We start from the raw sequence: 20,801 nt of genomic DNA on the forward strand, positions 1-20,801 counted from the left end.
TTGTTTCAAAATGTCAAGATTTTAAATTTACATCTCACAATTATTTTGTTTTTCCTATGAGCTGTGAAAAAAATCTATTTCTAAGATAAAGACAAACAAAACAATTATATATGATTAATTTTCAGTAATAAATGATTAATAATATATAAGAATTATATATATATATATATATATATATATATATATATATATATATATATATATATATATATATATATATATATATATAAACAGTATAACAATTGTGCATACAATAAAAATAAGTACATGAAAAGACACTGCAAACTCAAGTTAAAAAAAAATCATAACACATATTTTATTGCATCTTTGAATATCGCCGCTTGACAGAATCCCTATAAAACTGGAAGATTTGCTCCGAGGCTCTCTGACTGATAGCGATGCACTGCTGGAGCTGTGTAGGAAGAAAACACATTTATGTCACTGCCTTGCAGAGAACTCCAGCAGGTTATGAAACATACACAAGTACCTATGTATCATCCACACAAACAGAGCAATGAATCACACACTGGAGAATCAAACGCTCACCTCCTGCACTGAAAAAGAGCCTGTAGTCGATGACATCAAAACATTGCGCTCATTGCTATCAATGGCAAATGTTAACAGTGCTCGACTTTCCTGGAAAAGAAAGCATAAAAGACACAGATCAAGGGTTTAGCTTGCTCGGGATGGTTCGTGTCGGCTCTAGGGAACAGGAAGTGAAGTGTACCTTTTCCTGTCGAGCTGTGGGGTCAGTGATTATCTGGCCCTCTTTGCTAATGGCGCAGGTCACACTACAGAAAAGGCGGCTCATGGGCAGCCCGGCATCCATTAGAGCCATACAGGCAGCGTTCAGACAGCATGACAGCAGCTGACGGTTAGATAAGGACTCATGGTGTAGGGACACAGTGTAAATGAAAGAAAATGGGACAGAGAAAACAAACAACGTTTATGTACACTAAGGATCTGGGGTCAGTCTCTGGAGTTGCTTCATTCATTCATTCATTTTCCTTCGGCTTAGTCTCTATTTGAGAGGTCGCTATAGAGGAATCAACCGCTAACTATTCCAGCATATGTTTTACACAGCAGATGCCCTTCCATTTACAACCCTGTACTGGGAAACACCATACACACTCATACACTATGGCCAATTTAGTTTATTGAATTCACCTATAGCGCATAGCTTTGGACTGTGGGGAAACTGGAGCAGCCAGAGCAAACGCACACAAACATGGGGAGAACATGCAAACTCAACACAGAAATGCCAACTGGCCTAAGCCACCGTGCCACCCCGAGTTGCTTTATTAAATAGAAGAAAAATAGTAATAGTGCAAAATAATATTTTTTTAAAAAGTACAAATTAAAAGTGTTGTGTAAAGTAACTTTTTGTAATGTCACTTTTTAAAAGTAACCAAATGTGTTAGTTTTTAAGGAAAGTATGTTAAAGGAAAGTAATCTGATTGTGAAAGTACTTTTTGCTCTGTTATTCTAGCTTTTTTTTTTTATAAAATAGGCTTAAGATTGTAATGTACTTTAAAAAATACTTTAAAATACTTTAAAAAAGTAACTTTACCCAACACTGCAAAATTGAAATAATTTTTTATATTTTAAAATATGATTTATTCTTGTGAGAGCAAAGCTGCATTTTCAAATGCAATTACGCAGTAAGATTATATTATATAACATTATGTTTAAATGACTGTTTTAATAGTGATTTACACAACACAGCATTGCTTGTTAAAAAAAAAAAAAAAAAAAAAAGAAAATGTGTAAATTACTTAAATTGTTTAAAAAGAATCTGAAATATTTTATGGCATACTTCAAAAAATAAAGATGATTTAGTATTCAAAACTATTTTATTTTGATTAGGTTTTTATATGTTTTAATAATTTAGTTAGATGTTTTTTGTTACTTTTATTGTGTTGCTGTTTTGTTAATTTTATAACATTAAGCAAGTAATTTTTATATATACATCTAATTTTGTAGCTTTAACTAAAATTTTACATTTTTTACAAAAATTGGTATTTAATACTGAAACCACATATAAGAAGATACAAATTACTTACATTTACTGTCCACCACATTCACCATTTATTTGGTTTAAAAATTAATAAATAAATATTGATAAATTCTCTAAATGTCAAAAATTTGCTACATCATAAAACTTGTATATGAAACCCTTTTGTATTTTTCAAATTGACTACTCTTTTGATAGGGTAGTGTCTGTTTTTGCCCCCATTGACTTTCATTCATCAAAGCTATGACAGCATAATCATGCATTTTTGAATGTTGGTGGTCTTCCCTGTTGAAAAGAGGTCAAATTTGTAAATGTTGCTGTTGCCAATTTACTCTAAATCAATTTATTAAAATGTTTAATCTTTTGTACTCTATATTGCCACTTTTAATTTTTAATTTAATGCATTTATTGTAATAAAACATACTTATCCCTAACACTCTAAACATTCAAAACAAATTTCTCAAACTAACGGTAAGTGACAAAAATGGTCAAACAGTAAAAGCACACTCCCTTCACATTTGCCCCTCATTTCATTTCATTCAAAAAGAAGAGTTTTGCTGCTGTTGGCAGCATTAACCCTTTAGATATGTCTGTTCAAAAAACTTTTTCTAGCTTTTATATGAAGTTTAATGAAGTATAACCGCAAATTATAATTTGCGCACATAAATACACTTACCATGTTTACTTTGTTTTGAGAGCTGAGATGCTTATTTTGATTTTCTCAGATATATCAAGGTAAGTGCGCAAAGGTCTCTATTACACTCACACACAATACTTCATATAAATGACAGAAACTATTAATTTTTTGCACTGCAACTGATAGCCAACAGTAAAAATTACTAATTGTACCTCTTCCCCTCTACCCCCCCCCCCCCCCCAAACCCAGAAAAAAATAAACAAAATCAAAGAATACATAATAATATAGTGTCATGGCTTTGCAATCAAAAAATGTGATTATAATGGAAGTCAATGAGGCAAAAACAGCCACTAACATAAAGAAAAGCACCATGGTAGTAAAATTGCAGTGTATTGTTGAGTTTTTAAAAAAAATTTCAAAACATTTTCTTAAAATGTGTCAAAATAGAATTTAACCAAAAATCATTCCATTTGCTGAAACACAGAGAAAGTTGTGGCCAAATTAAGACTCAAAAATCACCCCAGAGTGAATATAACATCCCTAACAGAACACAAGGGTTAATACATAATAAAATTGAGGAGTATTAAAAAGAAAATTATTCAAATATTTAAACTTTTGTGCATTTAGTCTATATTGCCACTTTTTTCGATTTAATGCATTTATTGTAATAAAACATACTCATCCCTAATGCTGAACCCTAAACATTCAAAACAAACTCCTCCCTTCAACAGTAAGTGACTAAAATGGTCAAACAGTAAAACCACACATTCGCATCATATTTGCACCCTCTTCATTTTGCATTTATAAAGAAGAGTTTTGCTGGTGTTGAGGATACAGATCCATCATCGTGGACCACCTGCAAGATGACCGTGAGAGAAGAGCGTGGATGAAGGGTCAGCAGAAGGGCACCTTCACACGTCTCACGGACACACTGCTCTCTCGCTCGCTCGCGGACACCTAACACAACACAACATCACACCACAGTATGAGGAGGTTTAAAAAAAAATACTGTACCAGACTGACACCTAATGCTGAAACCTGGCAATGCAGGCCTGAGGTGAATAACATTGAACTGGATAAAGCGTGATGATGGAAGAGGAGTTTGAAAAAACAGAGTAATGAAATGAAGGTCTTTTATCAGAAAACACCTGACATACTAAATAAGTTATGCTATTAAACCTGTAAGTAAACCTGTAAACCTGTATTACTAATTTAGTAACAGCTGTATAATTTGTGTATTATAAAACAACAATAATAATAATAATAATAATAATAACAATAATAACAACAATAGTAACAATAAAACACTGGCTAAATTAAAACAATTTGCATAAATAACGCACATTTTTTATTACATCTGCCTTTTTTTCCGGTATGTAGTTTTAAGACTCCCAACATTTTCATATAGGTAATTGTTTCTTGTTTTATATTATATTATATTATATTATATTATATTATATTATATTATATTATATTATATTATATTATATTAATTATATAAAAAAGTGAAAAACAATTTAGATTTAGGTTGTATTGGTCGGGGGTATATTGTAATTAGTAACTAGTGTAAGTAGTAACAAACTAACTAGTATTTAATTACAGTTACTTTTAATATATATGCCTTAAATCTTATAAATAAGTCCAACAGTTCTGTATAAATGAACTCAGAGAGAAGAGAAGGAAATTTGTCCGACAACTTCACATGCTTAAGAAACAATGAAATGTTTTAGAAATGCATGTTTTGGCCAATTCTGATATTAATACTGGTCATCTGCATACAGTACAAGCTACTTTTTTTACTCCATTAAATTCATTTTACTTAATATGAAGTGGATCTATTCAAAATTCAAATGTCCAACATTTTAAGAGAGACACATTTTAAGACCAAAAAAAAAAAATGTTAGAATGTCAAATTTTCAAATGTGAGTTAGGGATTTTCTTTTAATAATACTAAACAATTTTGACAAAATAGAACTTTCATGAACTAACTAATTAAGCCAGTGCAGTTTGCTATATGTAAATGATACATTTTTCTGCTCCAGAGAAGCAGTACAGGATGTTTTATCCCAAACTAACCAATGGTTTTGTGTCAGCTGTTGAGAATGGTGCACACCAGCTGCTTTTCCAGTGCACATCTGACATAATGCACATATAAGATTCAGGCCTGATATTTTGTACATATTATATTTAGTTATTTTACAAATATTTAATGATTTTTCTGTTAAAAAAACATTACATTAATCAAAAGATGTGCAATGTATTTCTTCTATGTAATTATTGGTATCAGTCTTTCACATTATAGCTGATATACTAAACGCAGATAGCTTTAAGTTAATCCAACATCAGTGCAATGATAATAAAACAAAGCTGAAAATAAATTGGTGAAAATACATGTAGACTTTTCGCTATTTCTCACAAACTTTTCCATATCAAATTTTGTTGATAAGAAGGTACACTATCAGGTCAGTTTTCTTTTTTCAAGTTTTTTTTTTTTTTTTAAAGAAAATGATTCCGTTCATCAGGGCGGCATTTATTAAATGTAAAAAAATTGTATTTAAAATAACTGCTTTCTTATTGTATGTAGTTTCAAATGAAATTATTATTCCAGTCATTACTGCTTAAATTACTATTACCATTACCATAATAACAACAATAATAACAATTAATATTAAAGTGATTTCTGAAGAATCTCGCGACTCTGTAGTAATAAGGCTGAAAACTCATCCTTAAAATCACTGGAATACATTTTATAAGATAATATTTTTTTTATTTTATGGTGTAATAACATGTCACAATTTTACCATTTGTCCTGTATTTTTGATGAAATAAATGCAGCTTTGGTGAGCAGGATAGGCTTATATTAAAACATTTAAAAATCCTACTGACCCCAAACTTTTGACCGGTAGCGTAAATGTATGACTATTGACACATTTAAATATATATATATATATATATAAATTTGTAAAATTGTCATGCCATGACATATAACATTAGATTAATTTAAATAAACTCCATTCCAATAAGGCGATTAATTTTATCATTATATATTTGCATGCATTTACATATACAGGCTTTATTTTAAAAAAATATATAAATAATAATAATAATAATAAATATTATTATTATTATTATTATAAGGCAGTAACAGTCAACATATAGCCGCAAAAAATGTTTCAAAAAACATACTTGGAAGCCCCATTTTGGGCTGTATAAGGACCTCTACAGTTGCCCGATCATATATTTCCTTGCTGACTTTAACCTCAGCTGGTCCATAAACTCCAGCCAGGATACTCGTGTCCCCTGAAAACACATTTACAAATTCATAACGATACAGCTTTGAATGAATCAAATAGATCGCAGGACATTCTTTGGTCTGACAGATAAACAAATAAATAAAGACATAAATTACATTAAACGTTCAAACAATTACCTTGTACAAACGTGGACGACCCGTCAGGTCTTGATAACAAACTCTGTTCACTTCCATATTCTCTTAAAACTGAACAACTCTGCTCCAGCTCCATCTCAGTCCTCATGCACAATCTGCTCGTCGCGTTCATACATGGGTCATTGTTTTGAGCGCACAATAATGACGACATGTCACATGTTAATGGTGCACTTACGCCGTCTAACGGAATTAAGGATGTAATGACACCTATACAGTGACTTTATAAACACGTTTCTGCTCGCTGCTTTTAGTTAAACACATTAACGCGTCCTCAATTAAATTTAACATGTACGTGAAAGGATACATTTCCCTAACATAACCGTAAAAAATAGATGTAACGGTTTTCCAATAGGGGGCGCTGTGCGTTGGATATCCAGAGACGAGAGGAGAAAGACGCTAGAGACACGCACTTGACGTAAAGATGGCGGCAGCTACAGCTGTTAAGAAATTATATGGCATTGGACTTAATGCAGTTCGTCATAATACAGCATTAAAAGCAACAACGCTTCTCCAAAAAAGGGCATTCCGCGTCAATGTAAGTTTTACGTTTATGGCAGCTGCATGTATGCCGCCAACAGACTTTAAACATTAGCAAAACTTGCCATTCAGGTTGTATGAAGTGTGTGTAGCTGTGGGAGACCGAAAACATTTCCTAGAATTGTATGAGACTAATATTACAAGCACCTGTATAAAGACATTTTATGCTAGCCTTAAACATAAAAGCTACTGAACTGTCTTAATAATGTTAATACTAATGTATAACTTAGATGTCACTCGTCTGACCTACAAAAGAAACTGCGCTCAATGTCACAGTGTCATGATTGTTTTAAATGTAACTAATAACTAGTGGTCAGATGTCTGAAGATTGTTGTGGGTAATGGATTGTTCAACCTTCACAAGTCTGTGGATTTATACTCGGAGCTGATTGGCTGGTTGAAGGGGGCGTGTGGATGAAAAAACAATACTAATCCTAACTATTATGTGTCATTAAAAAAAGTCACAATTTCTATTTGCATTATTAAATTATTTAATATTTAAAGTGGATCTTCTTTATGAGCTAGTGTCTCGTGTGCATTAAAATTCCAGAAGATACAAAGGTCTACTCGTGTGAATGTGTGACTTTATCAATATGCAAACCATGCACACACAAAATTGAAAAGAATTATTTTTTTTATGCAATGTACATCCCTAGCTTAAGAAAATGCACATTTATGCCTGGAGGTTTTTGGGGAAGTTACTTCGACAGGGTATCCGCGGGGTCCTAAAATGTCTTGCGTTTCAAAAATAAAATGTAAGGCCTTAAAAAGTCTTAAATTAACTGAAATACTGAACTGTAGGTCTTAAATAATTTCAAATGGGTCTTAATTTTCCAATGTCCATGTAAAGCTACCCAATCAGGCCAACACCTGTATACAGTCACCAATAAAACTTTTAACAAAACTCTATTTAACAATATGGTTCCTCACATAACAATTGTAAGTTCTCCATGTATTTGTAGACCATATATGGTGAGGACACTGACCTGAAATGACTGTTGTACATTTAGGTTATTATAGTTTTTAAAGCTTTTCAAAGAATAGTATGGATGGTTTGCTTGTTATGACACATTATTTAAGTATGAAGTAATTAAAAATCATGTAATGAAGTAATTAAGCAAGTAAAAATCCTTACGGGTTAGCCCTGTATAAGTGCAAGGACCAGTAGCTAAGCTTCTGTCAAACTACACTTTCCAAAAAGTAGTTAGCTACACTAAAAGTTAGTTCCTAAAAGTAGCTAGTTAAATTGAATCTACATTTTTCACAAAGGAGTATATTTCAAGACATTAATAAACATTAATTTTAAGTAAATAATATTGTATTTTAAACAGTGCAATAAGATTATGATGTCAAAGCTTAATGTTTTATTGTACATGGTTTAAGAATTTCTCAGACTGTCAAAGAGTCAAAGTACAAAACTGCAATATATGAAGCATTGCAATAGCAAAGTAATTAGGTGGCAGTTTCTAAAAAAGAGAAAAAAAAACACACGGCTCCATTTTGTGGCATAACTTTTTTTTGTGTTTTTTTTTTACCTCGGGTTAACTGGCAAGTGTAACATTCAAATGCAATTTCAACTGTTACTGTTACTTGAAAAAGTAATTGACAAAAGAACAGTTATACATAAATAAATGTAAAGCTATGTGATGTGTGAATTACCAATAATTGTTTCTCCTATTGCACAATTGTAGTTGGCTGAAATCTAAATCCAATAGAGCCTTTTCACATTTATAACTTTCTCAGAAGCGGAAGTCGTCATAGTTGGGAAAACTTAGGGCACTGTGAATGGGAGAGTACCACAAATAATTTTTTTACAATCTTATTTGCTGAAATAATTACAGAAAAACTCCACAATAGTGTTATCAAGACTTTCAAAAATAGCAAAAAAATAGTGTAAGACTAATGACGGCAAACAGAAGAGAGAATAATTTAAAGTCCTGCTTCATAGAAGTTGCCTTAGAAATGCCTCGCACAAGCAGTAATTAGGTTTTTTTTTTTGTAACTTGAAGCAAAGATGATATAATATTTACGAAAATATATATAAATGTTCATACATAAGCTTCTTGCTGGAAAAAAAAGTAGCTAGGTACTCTTATGCTACTAAAAAAATGTAGGCGACTCCCCAAAACTGATGCTAGGTGAGAATGTGTCAACTGTCATGTAATCAGCAAATTGACCCACATTTGGTCTTTGACCGTAGATAATATAAATAATTTTTACAATTTTATATATTTTTTACTGGAGCTTTTACTTTCCAAGTAACATATTTTTATAAACTATTTATTTGCAGCTTGCAGCATTTTCCCCATAGTTTGTGTATATATGTGTGTGTGTGTGTGTGTGTGTGTGTGTGTGTGTGTGTGTGTGTGTGTGTGTGTGTGTGTGTGTGTGTGTGTGTGTGTGTGTGTGTGTGTGTGTGTGTGTGTGTGTGAGACCTAAATGGAGTGTAATTAAAATGCTTTGACTTTATAACTCGTGATTTCTCCAAAAAAATTAAATAAAAAAAGATTTTGACACATTTTTATATTCATTTTCATCAGAAGACCTGCATCACCCTCAAACCAAAACAAAGAAAAACATAAACAATCTTATCAATAATTTACATATAAGTGGAAAACTGAACTTCCGGGTGAGGAATTGCCTGTTAAGAGCTTAGTTTGTTGTTTCTGATAAAAAAATCCAAGCAATTTTTGTCTGATTGTTTATTATGTACTCCAATCTCATTTGATGCATGTTCTGATTTTTAGTTTGTTTGTTTGTTTGTTTTTTCAGGGAGCTTTTCGCCAGCAGTCGATTGATAATTCAGACGAGAAGCCGCAGTTTCCTGGTGCCTCGGCGGAGTTTATTGATCACCTGGAGTTTATTCAGCCCAATGTGATCTCAGGAATCCCTGTCTACCGAGTGATGGACAGACAGGGCCAAATCATCAATCCATCAGAGGATCCTCAGGTGTGCAGTATAATATTTGTACCATAATGTGAAGATCATATGTGGGAAAAAAGTTACTAAATAATAAAAACACTGAATAGCGCTAAGAAACTAAACCACATATGTGCACACAAACAGAAAACATACTAGGGATGATTTTCACAACATGTTTTTTTTTTCCAGCTCTCGAAAGAGACTGTTTTGAATTTCTATCAGAAGATGACACTACTAAACACAATGGACCGTATTCTTTATGAGTCTCAGAGGCAGGTGAGAGATGCAGTGGATATGATGCTGATAAATAAAATGAGTAAATATAGAATACGGAGTGATATCTGAATGTTTGTAATGAAAACATTTGGTGTGTTTTTCTGTTCAAGGGCCGAATCTCATTCTACATGACCAATTATGGTGAGGAGGGCACACATATTGGAAGCGCTGCGGCTCTTGACCCTTCTGATCTGGTCTTCGGCCAATACCGAGAAGCTGGTGGGAATTTTTGCAAGCTCGAGATACTAAAGTTGTATAATAAAAATACTAAAGTGCTATAATAAGTATAATTCTTAGGCCTTATATTTTATTATTGTCATTATCGTTATTTTCTGTTATTATTATTTTATATTATGATGACACTTTAAAATAATGGCCCATAGTTAATGTATTTAATCTCATGAACAAACAATGTATTTGTTTATTACAGTATTTGTTTATCATTGTTAATTTTAGGTTATGAAAATTCAGTGGTTTATTGTTAGTTCTACTTTAGATAAATGCTGTACAAGATTGTGCATGTTATTAAATCTATTAACTAACATTTACTACTGGACCATTATTTTAAAGTGTTACCTATATTATTATATATTATTATTATTTTAATTTACTGTAATGAAAAATACCTGACTATATATGTTTTATATGTTTTTATATGCTATATATGTTTTTTTTTTTTTTTGTATTAAAGTAAGTCAGGCATTTAAAACACATCTTAGGAGTCTGGAAGCTGTACAGCATAACAAGGTCTATTAGCATGTAATTAAGTGATATTACACAACCAAGCATGCCATTTTATGTAGTATCAGCATGTGAATATAGATTTTATGCAACAGCTCAACAAGGAATAAGATAATAATACCTAATGATATACAATTTTTGATGTAATATTGTCTGTTTTTCTGTTTCTCCAAAAATAATTCTGATGCTGGAGCAGAACATTTTTGTTTATCAGCACTGCAATGTTTGTGATTGAATCTGTTTCTGAACAAATCATTTGAACTATTGAGTGATTCATTTATAAAGGTAGTCATTTGCTTTGTTACTATAGAATCATCCATTCTGAAACAAAACGTTGAGTGTTTCAGTTAATCGCTAATTAAGACAAGGACATAAAATCAGTTATTTACAGGCATTAAAATGACAGGCAAAATCAGCCAATGTACCAGGAAAAAAATGCTCTCCGCAAACTATAGTGTAATTATCCGCAAAACTATAAACATTTAAAAACAAAATTAAGTTATTAAACATAATGCAGAGAATATTGTTAGAGGAAAACAGAAAGGTCACTCCATGAAGTTTGATGGATGAATATTGCAGTTTACTAATATATAAAAAGTATTCATATTTTATTTAAAATAATGATTCTGTAAAGGTTATTGGTAACACTTTACAATAAGGTTGTATTAATGAGTTATTGTTGGTTGATACATTTTACTATCATGAACAACCAATGAGCTATACTTTTATTACAGTAGTTGTTCATGTTTGTTAACGTAATGAAATTACAGTTGTTCATAGTTAGCTCATGTTAACTCAAGGTGCATTAACTAATGTTAACAAACATGATTTTGGATGTTGATGCATCAGTAAATATTGAACTATGATTAATAAATGCTGTGTTAATAAATACATTAACTAATAATGAAACCTTATTGTAAAGTGTGACCAAGTTATTAAATGTGATATTTTTTTGTTGTCGTTTTTGACTAGATATAAATGCCTTTTTCTGAATTCCTCCAGGTGTGTTGATGTACAGAGGTTTCCCTCTGGATCTGTTTATGGCACAGTGCTATGCCAACGCTGATGACCTTGGCAAGGGCAGACAAATGCCAGTTCATTACGGCTGCAAAGACCTCAACTTTGTCACCATTTCTTCACCACTTGCCACTCAGATCCCCCAGGGTGAGAAGTGAACATGTCTGTTATCTAGAGTCATTTTTATACACTATACTTCACAAGAGTCAGAGCTCACATTATTCCCATACTCTCTAGTACTGAAATATTTACAGTTTAAATTAATCACTTTAATGCTGCTTTGTTGAAAAAGACAGGGGAAAATATGTATAGCATGCAATTGTACTGTGATCAATCAAAGCCAGAGATGCCCAAATTAGGGCCCGCGGGCCAAAGTTGGCTCATGGTAACCTTTGATTTGGCCCACCATCTTATCTGAGAAGAGAATGAGAATGATGGGGAGAGCTGGGGTGAATAACTTAAAGTAATTTCTAATTTAATGTAACTTTTTTGTTTTGTTTGTTTTATTGCTGAGCTTCAAAAAAGCTAACTAAAATTAAATGTTTTAATTAGATGTTGTAAATGAATCAGATTTTTTGAAAAGTAAATACTGTTAACAATGCAGAAGACATCAGCTAGCAAATCAGGTGCAGCTTGACTGTATTCAGAAGAACTACTGTTATAAGTTCATTATAAATAGTTTTAAATTATACAGCATTAGATAATATAAAGCAAGGTTTTCTACTTATTTTTTTAATTTTATTAAATAAATTAGGAAATTACTCATGGAAACTTTATGTGATGTAATAAAGTTTGGTATATTTACCTTCGGCCCACCACCCTGAATTAATTTTTGTTTTTAGCCCTTCATAAGAAAAAGATTGGGCACCCCTGATCAAAGCTCTAACTCAGTATATGAATGATCTGTTTTTCTATAAACAACAAAGCGTCAAATATTAACTTGACAAATGAAGAGGTAACTTCTGTTAATGTACAGCACAGGCTTTTTTATTTTTGTCTTTGTTGTGTCGACATCTGTGCTTTTTTGCACAGCAAAAACTGCTAGATGCTGCTGTTGACTCTAGCACAAAATCAATATTAAAAATAGTCTTTGCAAAATCCTGAAAGCACTAAAAATGATTTTGTTCACAGGTTGCTTGCTTGCTAATAATTGCGTTATGGAAGTTATATGAGAATTGAATTTGCACCATATAAAAATGATCTGTTTTACAAAAATGCCTCAAACAACAAATGGAGCAGTAACGTGCTTTTTTACTTTGTTGTGTCGACATCTGTGCTTCTTGTGCAAGTTCACAGCCAAATCTGCTAGATGCCGCTGTTGACTGTAGGAACCAAATATAGCAGACAACAATGTTTGATTATCTTGTGAAATGTCAGCACAAAATCAGACAATGTCAGACATTTTAGGTCACAGCTTTATAAAAAAATGCCCCTGCAAATTTGAGAAGGACTGAAAAGTGACAAATATACACAACAAAAAATGCTATGTTCACAGTTTGCTTGCTTGACATTAGTTGTGTTATCAACTTTATATAAAAAATTTATTGCATCATATACAAATGCTGCAAGTTAGGTTCCTGAAAGTACAGTTCATGTAAATAATATTTTCTCTATATTCTGTGTGATAGCGGCCGGAGCGGCATACGCAGTGAAGCGGGAGAACGCAAACCGAGTGGTGATCTGTTACTTTGGAGAAGGAGCTGCTAGTGAAGGAGACGCTCATGCTGGATTTAACTTCTCCGCCACCCTCGAGTGTCCTCTCATATTCTTCTGCCGCAACAACGGTTACGCCATCTCTACACCCACCAATGAGCAGTACAGAGGAGATGGAATTGGTGAGTGAATCTCCCAGTCTCACATGTAAACCTTTTTGTTTCAGTGTGTTATTTTTCAATAATTTTTTTAAACTTTATTTATTTATTTATTTATTTATTTATTTTTCTCTCTACAGCTGCACGAGGTCCAGGATATGGCCTGATGTCAATCCGTGTAGATGGCAATGATGTTTTTGCAGTGTATAATGCCACGAAAGAGGCCCGTCGCAGAGCTGTGGCTGAAAACCAGCCCTTCCTCATTGAAGCAATGACCTACAGGTACAGTAGATCAAACCAGCTTCCACAGCATTTCATTACCTATAAACAGCCTCTGTGGCTCAGTATAGACCTGCAGGAGACCACAGGGGTGCCATTTGAGGAAGGGCCTATTTTTTTTATTATGTAGGGTGGCAAACTCAGCAGAAATCACCATGAGATGCGCTGTAAACTTATTTATCAACACAGTATTCTGCAGCGTAAGCTTTTGCGAAGCATTATAAAGTTTGTGGGAGTGAGCTACTTGCTTTATTCATAGAAAAAAAAAATGTGTCTTTGGTTTGATACATGTTTCTCACACAGACATACAAATGGCATTCTTGATGTAGTGAATCCATACAGTTTAAGCTGATTATACTCTTCCCTTTGGGGTTTGGATTCAGTTTATGTATCTTTATGTAGATTTGACCCATTCACACAGAACGCATTTTTTCATTTCAGTTTGCTATTTTTATATTGTTTATCAATGTAAATATGCTCTTGAAAGATGTGCTTGATGCTATTTTGGCATCTCACATTTTGTTTGTGCATAGTCTATGCTTGAATTAAGCATTTTTCACTTTTCACGCATAAAGAGTATAGTGTACATGTAGACTAGGCGCAACCAGCACGTTCTTGACATGTTGTTTGTGTTAACATTAGCACATAGTTCATGCTTAAATTCTGCATTGGCGTGTGTGTTAATGTAAATGTGTGTTAATGAAAATAAGTTTTCATTATTTAGAGTAGGGCCGCACAAAAGAATGTTTCAGCATCGATATCACAATGTGTGCATCTGCAATAGTCACACGCAAGATGAAGTTGAAAACAAAACAATTCTGTAACTTGATCTAAGAATGTTTAGATATGTGTACTAGAAACAAGACAAAGCAAGTTAGGAAAAGCATTTTTCGCATTGTAATTATTCAATTTCTGTACCTGAAGACTGCTGGACTCCCCAAATAGGGATATTCAAACCAACTTGTGAAACTGTATTCATATTACAATATTTATTAAAAATAAAATTATTACAATTATTAAAAATAAAATATCGCAATATCAGATTTTTCAAATATAAAGCGCCTCTTACACACTGCACTTCTCATCAATGTCAACGTAAAAGCAGTGGATAAATCAGAAGAACTCAGGGCAAGCATTTGAAAGCTTCAGTTTGCTGTAACATTGTTTTATTTGATGTTAAGATGTTGGAGGGGGTGTTTTATTTTTATTTATTTATTTCATTCCTGAATGCCGCATCATAAATTTGTAGATGGAAAGATGTCATTTATCGTTTAACACCTTTATTTTGTGTATATTTATCAAAGTGTCTGATTGAAGGATTATTCTCACAAAACTGTATTTTCTGCAAGCCAGCTTAGCTTGACTGCATATACCTTCTATATTACATGTCCATGATTGATTCAGTCAAATTAATTACAGTCCTTCAAAACGTTACTAAGGACATGCTGGTTTGCTTAATCTAGCTGAAAAATGTAGTTTGCGAATGATCTGGCCATCAAGCAGTTGGATGTTTTGACGCTCCGTTCAGTCTGTGATTTTTCTGAGGGCTTTCATTCTTCAGAAATAATGATAGGATATGACAGCCTGTACTTGCAGTTAATAATGATGTTTTATCCTTCCTCTTTTAGAAGAAAATGGACTTTTCACATTTTGTAAGTGTTCAAAAGCATAATAAGTCCATAATAAGGATTGTTTTACCTATTAATTTAAAATGTAGTATGGAAGTGTTCTACTTAAATTAAATGTAACAGATCACAAATCTCACAGAGCATTTTTTGGGTCAGTCAAAAAGGGAGGAGACAAATGTAATTTGCTTTTCATTTTTTACAAAAACAGTGCTGCAAGACACTTTTGGTTTAGACAAACAAAACTTAGAACTTGTAATTTTATTAAAAATGAAATGAATAAAATGAAAAATAAAATAATCAGCTGAATAAAAATAAATAGTAAATACTTCAGTACTGTGAAAAATTCATTGTTACTGCTACTGTTGCCGATAATGCTGAATGTTTAAATCTAACATTATAATTTGTACAATTCATATTTATTTATAGTCTTATTTTCAATAAATGCTTCAGTTATTCACTCATAAAACTTCATGTTTCATTGAATAATCACATGTATAATTTATGTATGAATAATAATGTCAATTTATCAGTGGCATATTTTTTTATGGCTGGTTGTCGCTACCTTTTGGTTAAATAATGTAATTACTGCCTACAACTTTCATTTGTGAGCATAACGGTGATTTTCATATTTACCATAAACATCAGTGGTTTTATTTAGTTTATAAACTGTTAAACTGTTTGTAACTTCATAACTAACTCAAACTAAAAACTAAATCTCTTTCTAGATTTTTGTGTTTTTCAAACAGATTTAGATGCAGCGATTCGAAGGATTAATAAACATCTGCAAATCACCATCATTTATAATTTGTTGCATGGGTGTTGAGATCCTGATCTTTTAATGAATAACTGTGATCCGTTACACCCCTACATATATATATATATATAGTTGAAGTCCGAATTATTAGCCTCCCTTTGAATTTTGTTTTCTTTTTAAATATTTCCCAAATGATGTTTAACAGATCAAGGACATTTTCACAGTAGGTCTGATAACATTTTTCCTTCTGGAGAAAGTCTTATTTGTTTTATTTTGGCTAGAATAAAAGCAGTTTTTAATTTATTAAGAACCATTTTAAGGACAATATTATTAGCCCCTTTAAGCTATATATTTTTTCGATAGTCTACAGAACAAACCATCATTATACAATAACTTCCCTAATTTCCCTAACCTGCCTAGTTAACCTAGTTAAGCCTTTAAATGTCACTTTAAGCTGTATAGAAGCATCTGGAAAAACATCTAGTCAAATATTATTTATTATAATCATGGCAAAGATAAAATGAGTTATTAGAAATGAGTTTTGAAATGTGTTGAAAAAAAATCTCTCTGTTAAACAGAAATTGGGGGGGAACAAACAAGGGGGGCTAATAATTCAGGGGGGCTAATAATTCTGACTTCAACTGTGCATATATATATATATATATATATATATATATATATATATATATATATATATATATATATATATATATATATATAATCTTGCATATTAATTGCAATTAGATGTGTTTCCCCAAATAGCTTTTGCTCATAATAAAAATAATAGTCCTCACCCATAATCTAGTGTTTAGGATTCAGCTCTCGCTCATGTTACAAACTTTCTTTAGGGGGCAGTTGTGAGCTAATGGTTAGTGAGTTGGATTTGTTGGTTTTTGCTTCAATTCTCGGTCCTGGCAAGAATTGAAGATGGCGGCGATTGAATGAACTGCCTTCCATCTTCAATACACTACTCACACTCTCTCTCTCTGTGTTTGTGTGTGTGTTTGTGTGTTTGTGTGTTTGTGTTTGTGTGTTTGTGTGCGCGTGTGTGTGTGTGTGTGTGTGTGTGTGTGTGTGTGTGTGTGCGTGTGTTTGTGCGTGCGTGTGTGTGTGTGTGTGTGTGCGTGCACACCTCTTTCACTCACTCAAAATGTGTGTGCACTTGGACGGGTTGGAAGCAAAGGAACAATTTTAAGTATGGGTGAAACGATACTTGACAAGGCTCATTTCACTGCTCTAATTAAAGCACATATAGTTTCATGGCCATTAAAAGATTAGCCAGAAGTCACAGGCCATTGCCAGAATTTTAGGCCATATTAAGAATAAATGCAAAATCACAGTCAGTGAAAAGCGTCTATTTAAAAAAATAAAGAAATACAATTTGTAGACAACAGTATAGCATAGAAATGCTAATTTTTTTGGGGGGGGATTCTTATTACATTTTGCCAAACAAAATATTCCTCAAACTGATCTGAATACAGTTGAGCTCATATTTACCTTACATTAAATGACATCAGATTCATGTATATATTATCTTACACGTACACACACATATTCATGTATATGTATACTCTATTTAATTAATTAGTTATGAATTAATTTATTTATTATGCATGTAAAAAAAGTGTAATAAGCGTAATATAATAAGCAAATCCTTTGATTGCCTCTTCCTCGTCCAGGATTGGTCATCACAGCACCAGTGACGACAGCTCTGCCTACCGTTCAGTGGACGAGGTGAACTACTGGGACAAGCAGGACCACCCCATCTCTCGCCTGCGCCACTACATGACAGCCCGCGACTGGTGGGGGGAGGATGAGGAGCGCGCCTGGAGGAAGCAGTCACGAAAACTCGTCATGGAGGCCTTCGAAAGAGCCGAGAGACGCCTGAAACCCAACCCCGACCTGATGTTCAGCGATGTCTACGATGAGATGGTGCCTCACATCGCCAAGCAGAAAGATTCCATGTGGAGACACGTCAAGCAATATAAAGAGCATTACCCACTTGACCACTATGAGAAATGAGCCATGGACACAACTGGGAAAGGTCTTGCACATGTCAGATTGTCTGAATTCTTCCTTTTGTTTCCATTTTACACTTTTGTTTGTTGCATTAGAAAGCACAAAAATAATGATATTGTTGTTCTCCATATTTGCCACTAGAGGCCTCTGTACTGTCATTTTGTGCCTTGGAAAATGGTGGAAGTGGAGAAGTGCTGGAAAAATGGTGATGATCTTCTACACAGGCCTGATGTAGCAAATAATCCTGTCGTCAATACAGTATCCGTTTATCAACCTAGTGTTATTAATACATTGAGCGTTGTTTATTCATTTAAAGAGATAGTTCACCAAAAAATGAACATTTCCTGACTGTTTATCCACACTCAAGTAGTTCTGTTGTACACACAACAGGATATTCAGAATAATCTTGGAAAAAAAGCAGACATTGACATCCATAGTAGGAACAAAAAAATACCATGGAAGTCAATGGCCTTTTTTCCAGCAATCCTTAGTGTATTATCTTTAAGTTCACTAGAAGAAGGAAAAAAGCAGGTTTGGAGCAAGTGGATGATGAATAAATGACGACAGAATAATCATGTATGGGTGAACAATCACTTTAGTGAGTATTAAGTGTTTGAATCCATTCAAATCTCGGAATGACCAGCATAAATTTTCATTTATCCTCAAACAACACTCATTTTCAGTGAAGGTGATGCGACTGACTCGTTTGGAATGTTTATTTCTGTATTCTGTATTGTTACCCTCAGACTTTCCACTCCAGACTAAGCTGTTAAGAAGTATATATATATGCAATGTTACTGTAGTAATAAATGGTTAGTCTCATGTTATTTTTGTCCCCTCTCACAGATGATGTTAATAATAACTTTATTTAGCTGTGATTAATAATGATTTGGACAATTTTTCTGTGTGAAAATCACTCAACTGTTATGTGACATTATGATTGTTGTGTTTGAGATTTATTCCGGTTAGCTTTAGCGGGTTGTAAATTGTATTTTAAACAATAAACATGCTAGTGAAATGTAATTGCTCATATAGTGAAGTGCTTAATATATTTACTCTTTGAATTGTTGTGCCCTGTTTTATGGAAACTATCGTGAGTTTTAAATATGTAAATTAATAGTGTCTTGTGGACACTTTTATTAAAGCAGGTAAAATAAGTATCGAACACTTATTTGTCTTATAAAACATATTTTAAAGGTGCTGTTGTCTTTTCACCAGATCGCAGTAACAACCAAAGTAATCCACATACAAAGAAAATGAAACTAATAAATTTAATGACAGGAAACTGTTGAACACCTGAAAAAAGTTGTGTGTAAAAAGCATGGAAAGCCCACACAGCAGCTGAAATCTCCCAGTATTTAGAAAGCAACCCTGCCTTTTGTCAGTGTAAATTTAATATTAAGTGATTTAGTCCAACATCTACACTACCTGACAAAAGTCTTGTTGTCAATCCCAGTTGTAAGAGAAACAAATGATAACTTGACTTCTAGTTGATCATTTGTAAACATGGCAGATTTTTCTGATGAATCATCTGTTGTACTGCATCCCAATCATCACAAATGCTGCAGAAGACCTATTGGAACCCACATGAACCCAAGATTCTCACAGAAATCAGTCGTTTTGGGTAAGATGAAGTACTAGGAGGCATTGAAAATGAATTCAAAGAATCTTGATGAACTCTGGGGGTCCTGCAAGAACGCTTTCTTTGCCATTCCAGATGCCTTTATTAATAAGTTATTTGAGTCATTGCAGAGATGTATGGATGAAGTCGTCCAAGCTCATGAAAGTCAAACACAATTTTAAATCTTTTTCCACTGCACCATGACTTTATATTCTATTCTGTACATTATTTCTGTTAAGTGACAAGACGTTTGTTTAAACAAAGTCAGACTTTACTGTCCTAATTAAATAATAAGAAACCAAGTCATGATCATAGTGTAATCTAGATGCTTTTGCCTTTCATATTAGCCATTCCTGATAGCAAATGATCAACTAGAAGCCGAGTTATTATTTGTTCTCAACTGGTTTCAGAAAAGGAAACAAAGCTGTTAGAATGGCCAATCACATGACTTGACTACAATAGAATATAAGAATTCAAGAGGCATTTTAACTGAAGCTCATATTACCAAAAACCAAAAGCCTTATATACAAAGAATTTAAATTTCAGTATTCAGTACTTGCTCCTTGTGCCATTCCATTGTTGTTACAATTAACCAATAGTTTGGAGGGTGGCTCAGTGGTTAGCACTGTCACCTCACAGCAAGAAAGTTGTTGGTTCAATTACGGGACGGGACAGGTGGCATGTCTGCTGAATTTGCTCTCACTCCGTTTGTGTGGGTTTCCCTCTGTTTTCTGCTCCTGTTTTCCCCATAGTCCAAAGACATGGGTCATAAGTGAATTAGGTAAACTAAATTGTCTGTAGTGAATGAATATGTGTGTGAATGTAAGTGTTTGGGTGTTTCACAATACTGGGTTGTGGCTGGGAGGGCATCTACCTACAGTTGAAATCAGAGTTATTAGCCCCCTTTGATTTTTTTCTTTTATTTTTCAAATATTTCTCAAAAGATATTTAACAGAGCAAAGAAATTTTCACAGTATGTCTAATATTTTTTCTTCTGTTTTATATTGGCTAGAATTAAAGCAGTTTAAAAATTTTTAAAAGCCATTTTAAGGTCAAAACTATTAGCCCCTTTAATCTATTTTTTTTCTCTCGATAGTC

The 20,801-nt window shown here is 33.1% G+C and overlaps 2 protein-coding genes across 3 annotated transcripts; one reads left to right on the plus strand and one right to left on the minus strand.

Annotated features, from left to right (window-relative positions):
• Positions 1-286: 286 nt before the first annotated feature.
• Positions 287-6,240, minus strand: exosc5 (exosome component 5). The gene is made up of 6 exons (XM_056478455.1): positions 6,082-6,240; positions 5,838-5,951; positions 3,487-3,608; positions 728-868; positions 547-636; positions 287-412 (listed from the first exon to the last, which is right to left on the minus strand). Exons 1-6 carry the CDS (start codon positions 6,209-6,211, stop codon positions 317-319), a joined length of 693 nt encoding a protein of 230 aa, XP_056334430.1. The 5' UTR covers positions 6,212-6,240; the 3' UTR covers positions 287-316.
• Positions 6,241-6,486: 246 nt separating this feature from the next.
• On the plus strand, positions 6,487-19,105 carry bckdha (branched chain keto acid dehydrogenase E1 subunit alpha). Of its 2 annotated transcripts, XM_056478454.1 has the most exons (9): positions 6,487-6,634; positions 9,408-9,584; positions 9,747-9,833; positions 9,944-10,052; positions 11,577-11,738; positions 13,220-13,426; positions 13,543-13,684; positions 17,743-18,107; positions 18,224-19,105. In XM_056478454.1, exons 1-8 carry the CDS (start codon positions 6,521-6,523, stop codon positions 18,083-18,085), a joined length of 1,341 nt encoding a protein of 446 aa, XP_056334429.1. In that variant the 5' UTR covers positions 6,487-6,520; the 3' UTR covers positions 18,086-18,107; positions 18,224-19,105. The 2 variants fall into 2 exon arrangements, with proteins under 2 accessions (XP_056334429.1, XP_056334428.1); XM_056478453.1 differs by having other exon boundaries at positions 17,743-19,105.
• Positions 19,106-20,801: the final 1,696 nt, after the last annotated feature.

The sequence above is a fragment of the Danio aesculapii genome, chromosome 18 (genome assembly GCF_903798145.1).
Source record: "Danio aesculapii chromosome 18, fDanAes4.1, whole genome shotgun sequence".
NCBI classification, from domain to species: Eukaryota; Metazoa; Chordata; class Actinopteri; order Cypriniformes; family Danionidae; genus Danio; species Danio aesculapii.

Bases quoted from the DNA above. Each gene is read 5' to 3' on its own strand.
- exosc5 (XM_056478455.1), bottom strand. From the start codon at position 6,211: ATGAACGCGACGAGCAGATTGTGCATGAGGACTGAGATGGAGCTGGAG. The intron at 5,952-6,081 runs GTAATTGTTTGA...ATGTGTTTTCAG, and splicing joins GTCGTCCACGTTTGTACAAG to GGGACACGAGTATCCTGGCT. The intron at 637-727 runs GTACACTTCACT...TTTCTTTTCCAG, and splicing joins CCACAGCTCGACAGGAAAAG to GAAAGTCGAGCACTGTTAAC.
- bckdha (XM_056478453.1), top strand. From the start codon at position 6,521: ATGGCGGCAGCTACAGCTGTTAAGAAATTATATGGCATTGGACTTAAT. The intron at 9,585-9,746 runs GTGTGCAGTATA...TTTTTTTTCCAG, and splicing joins ATCCATCAGAGGATCCTCAG to CTCTCGAAAGAGACTGTTTT. The intron at 10,053-11,576 runs GTGGGAATTTTT...GAATTCCTCCAG, and splicing joins CGGCCAATACCGAGAAGCTG to GTGTGTTGATGTACAGAGGT.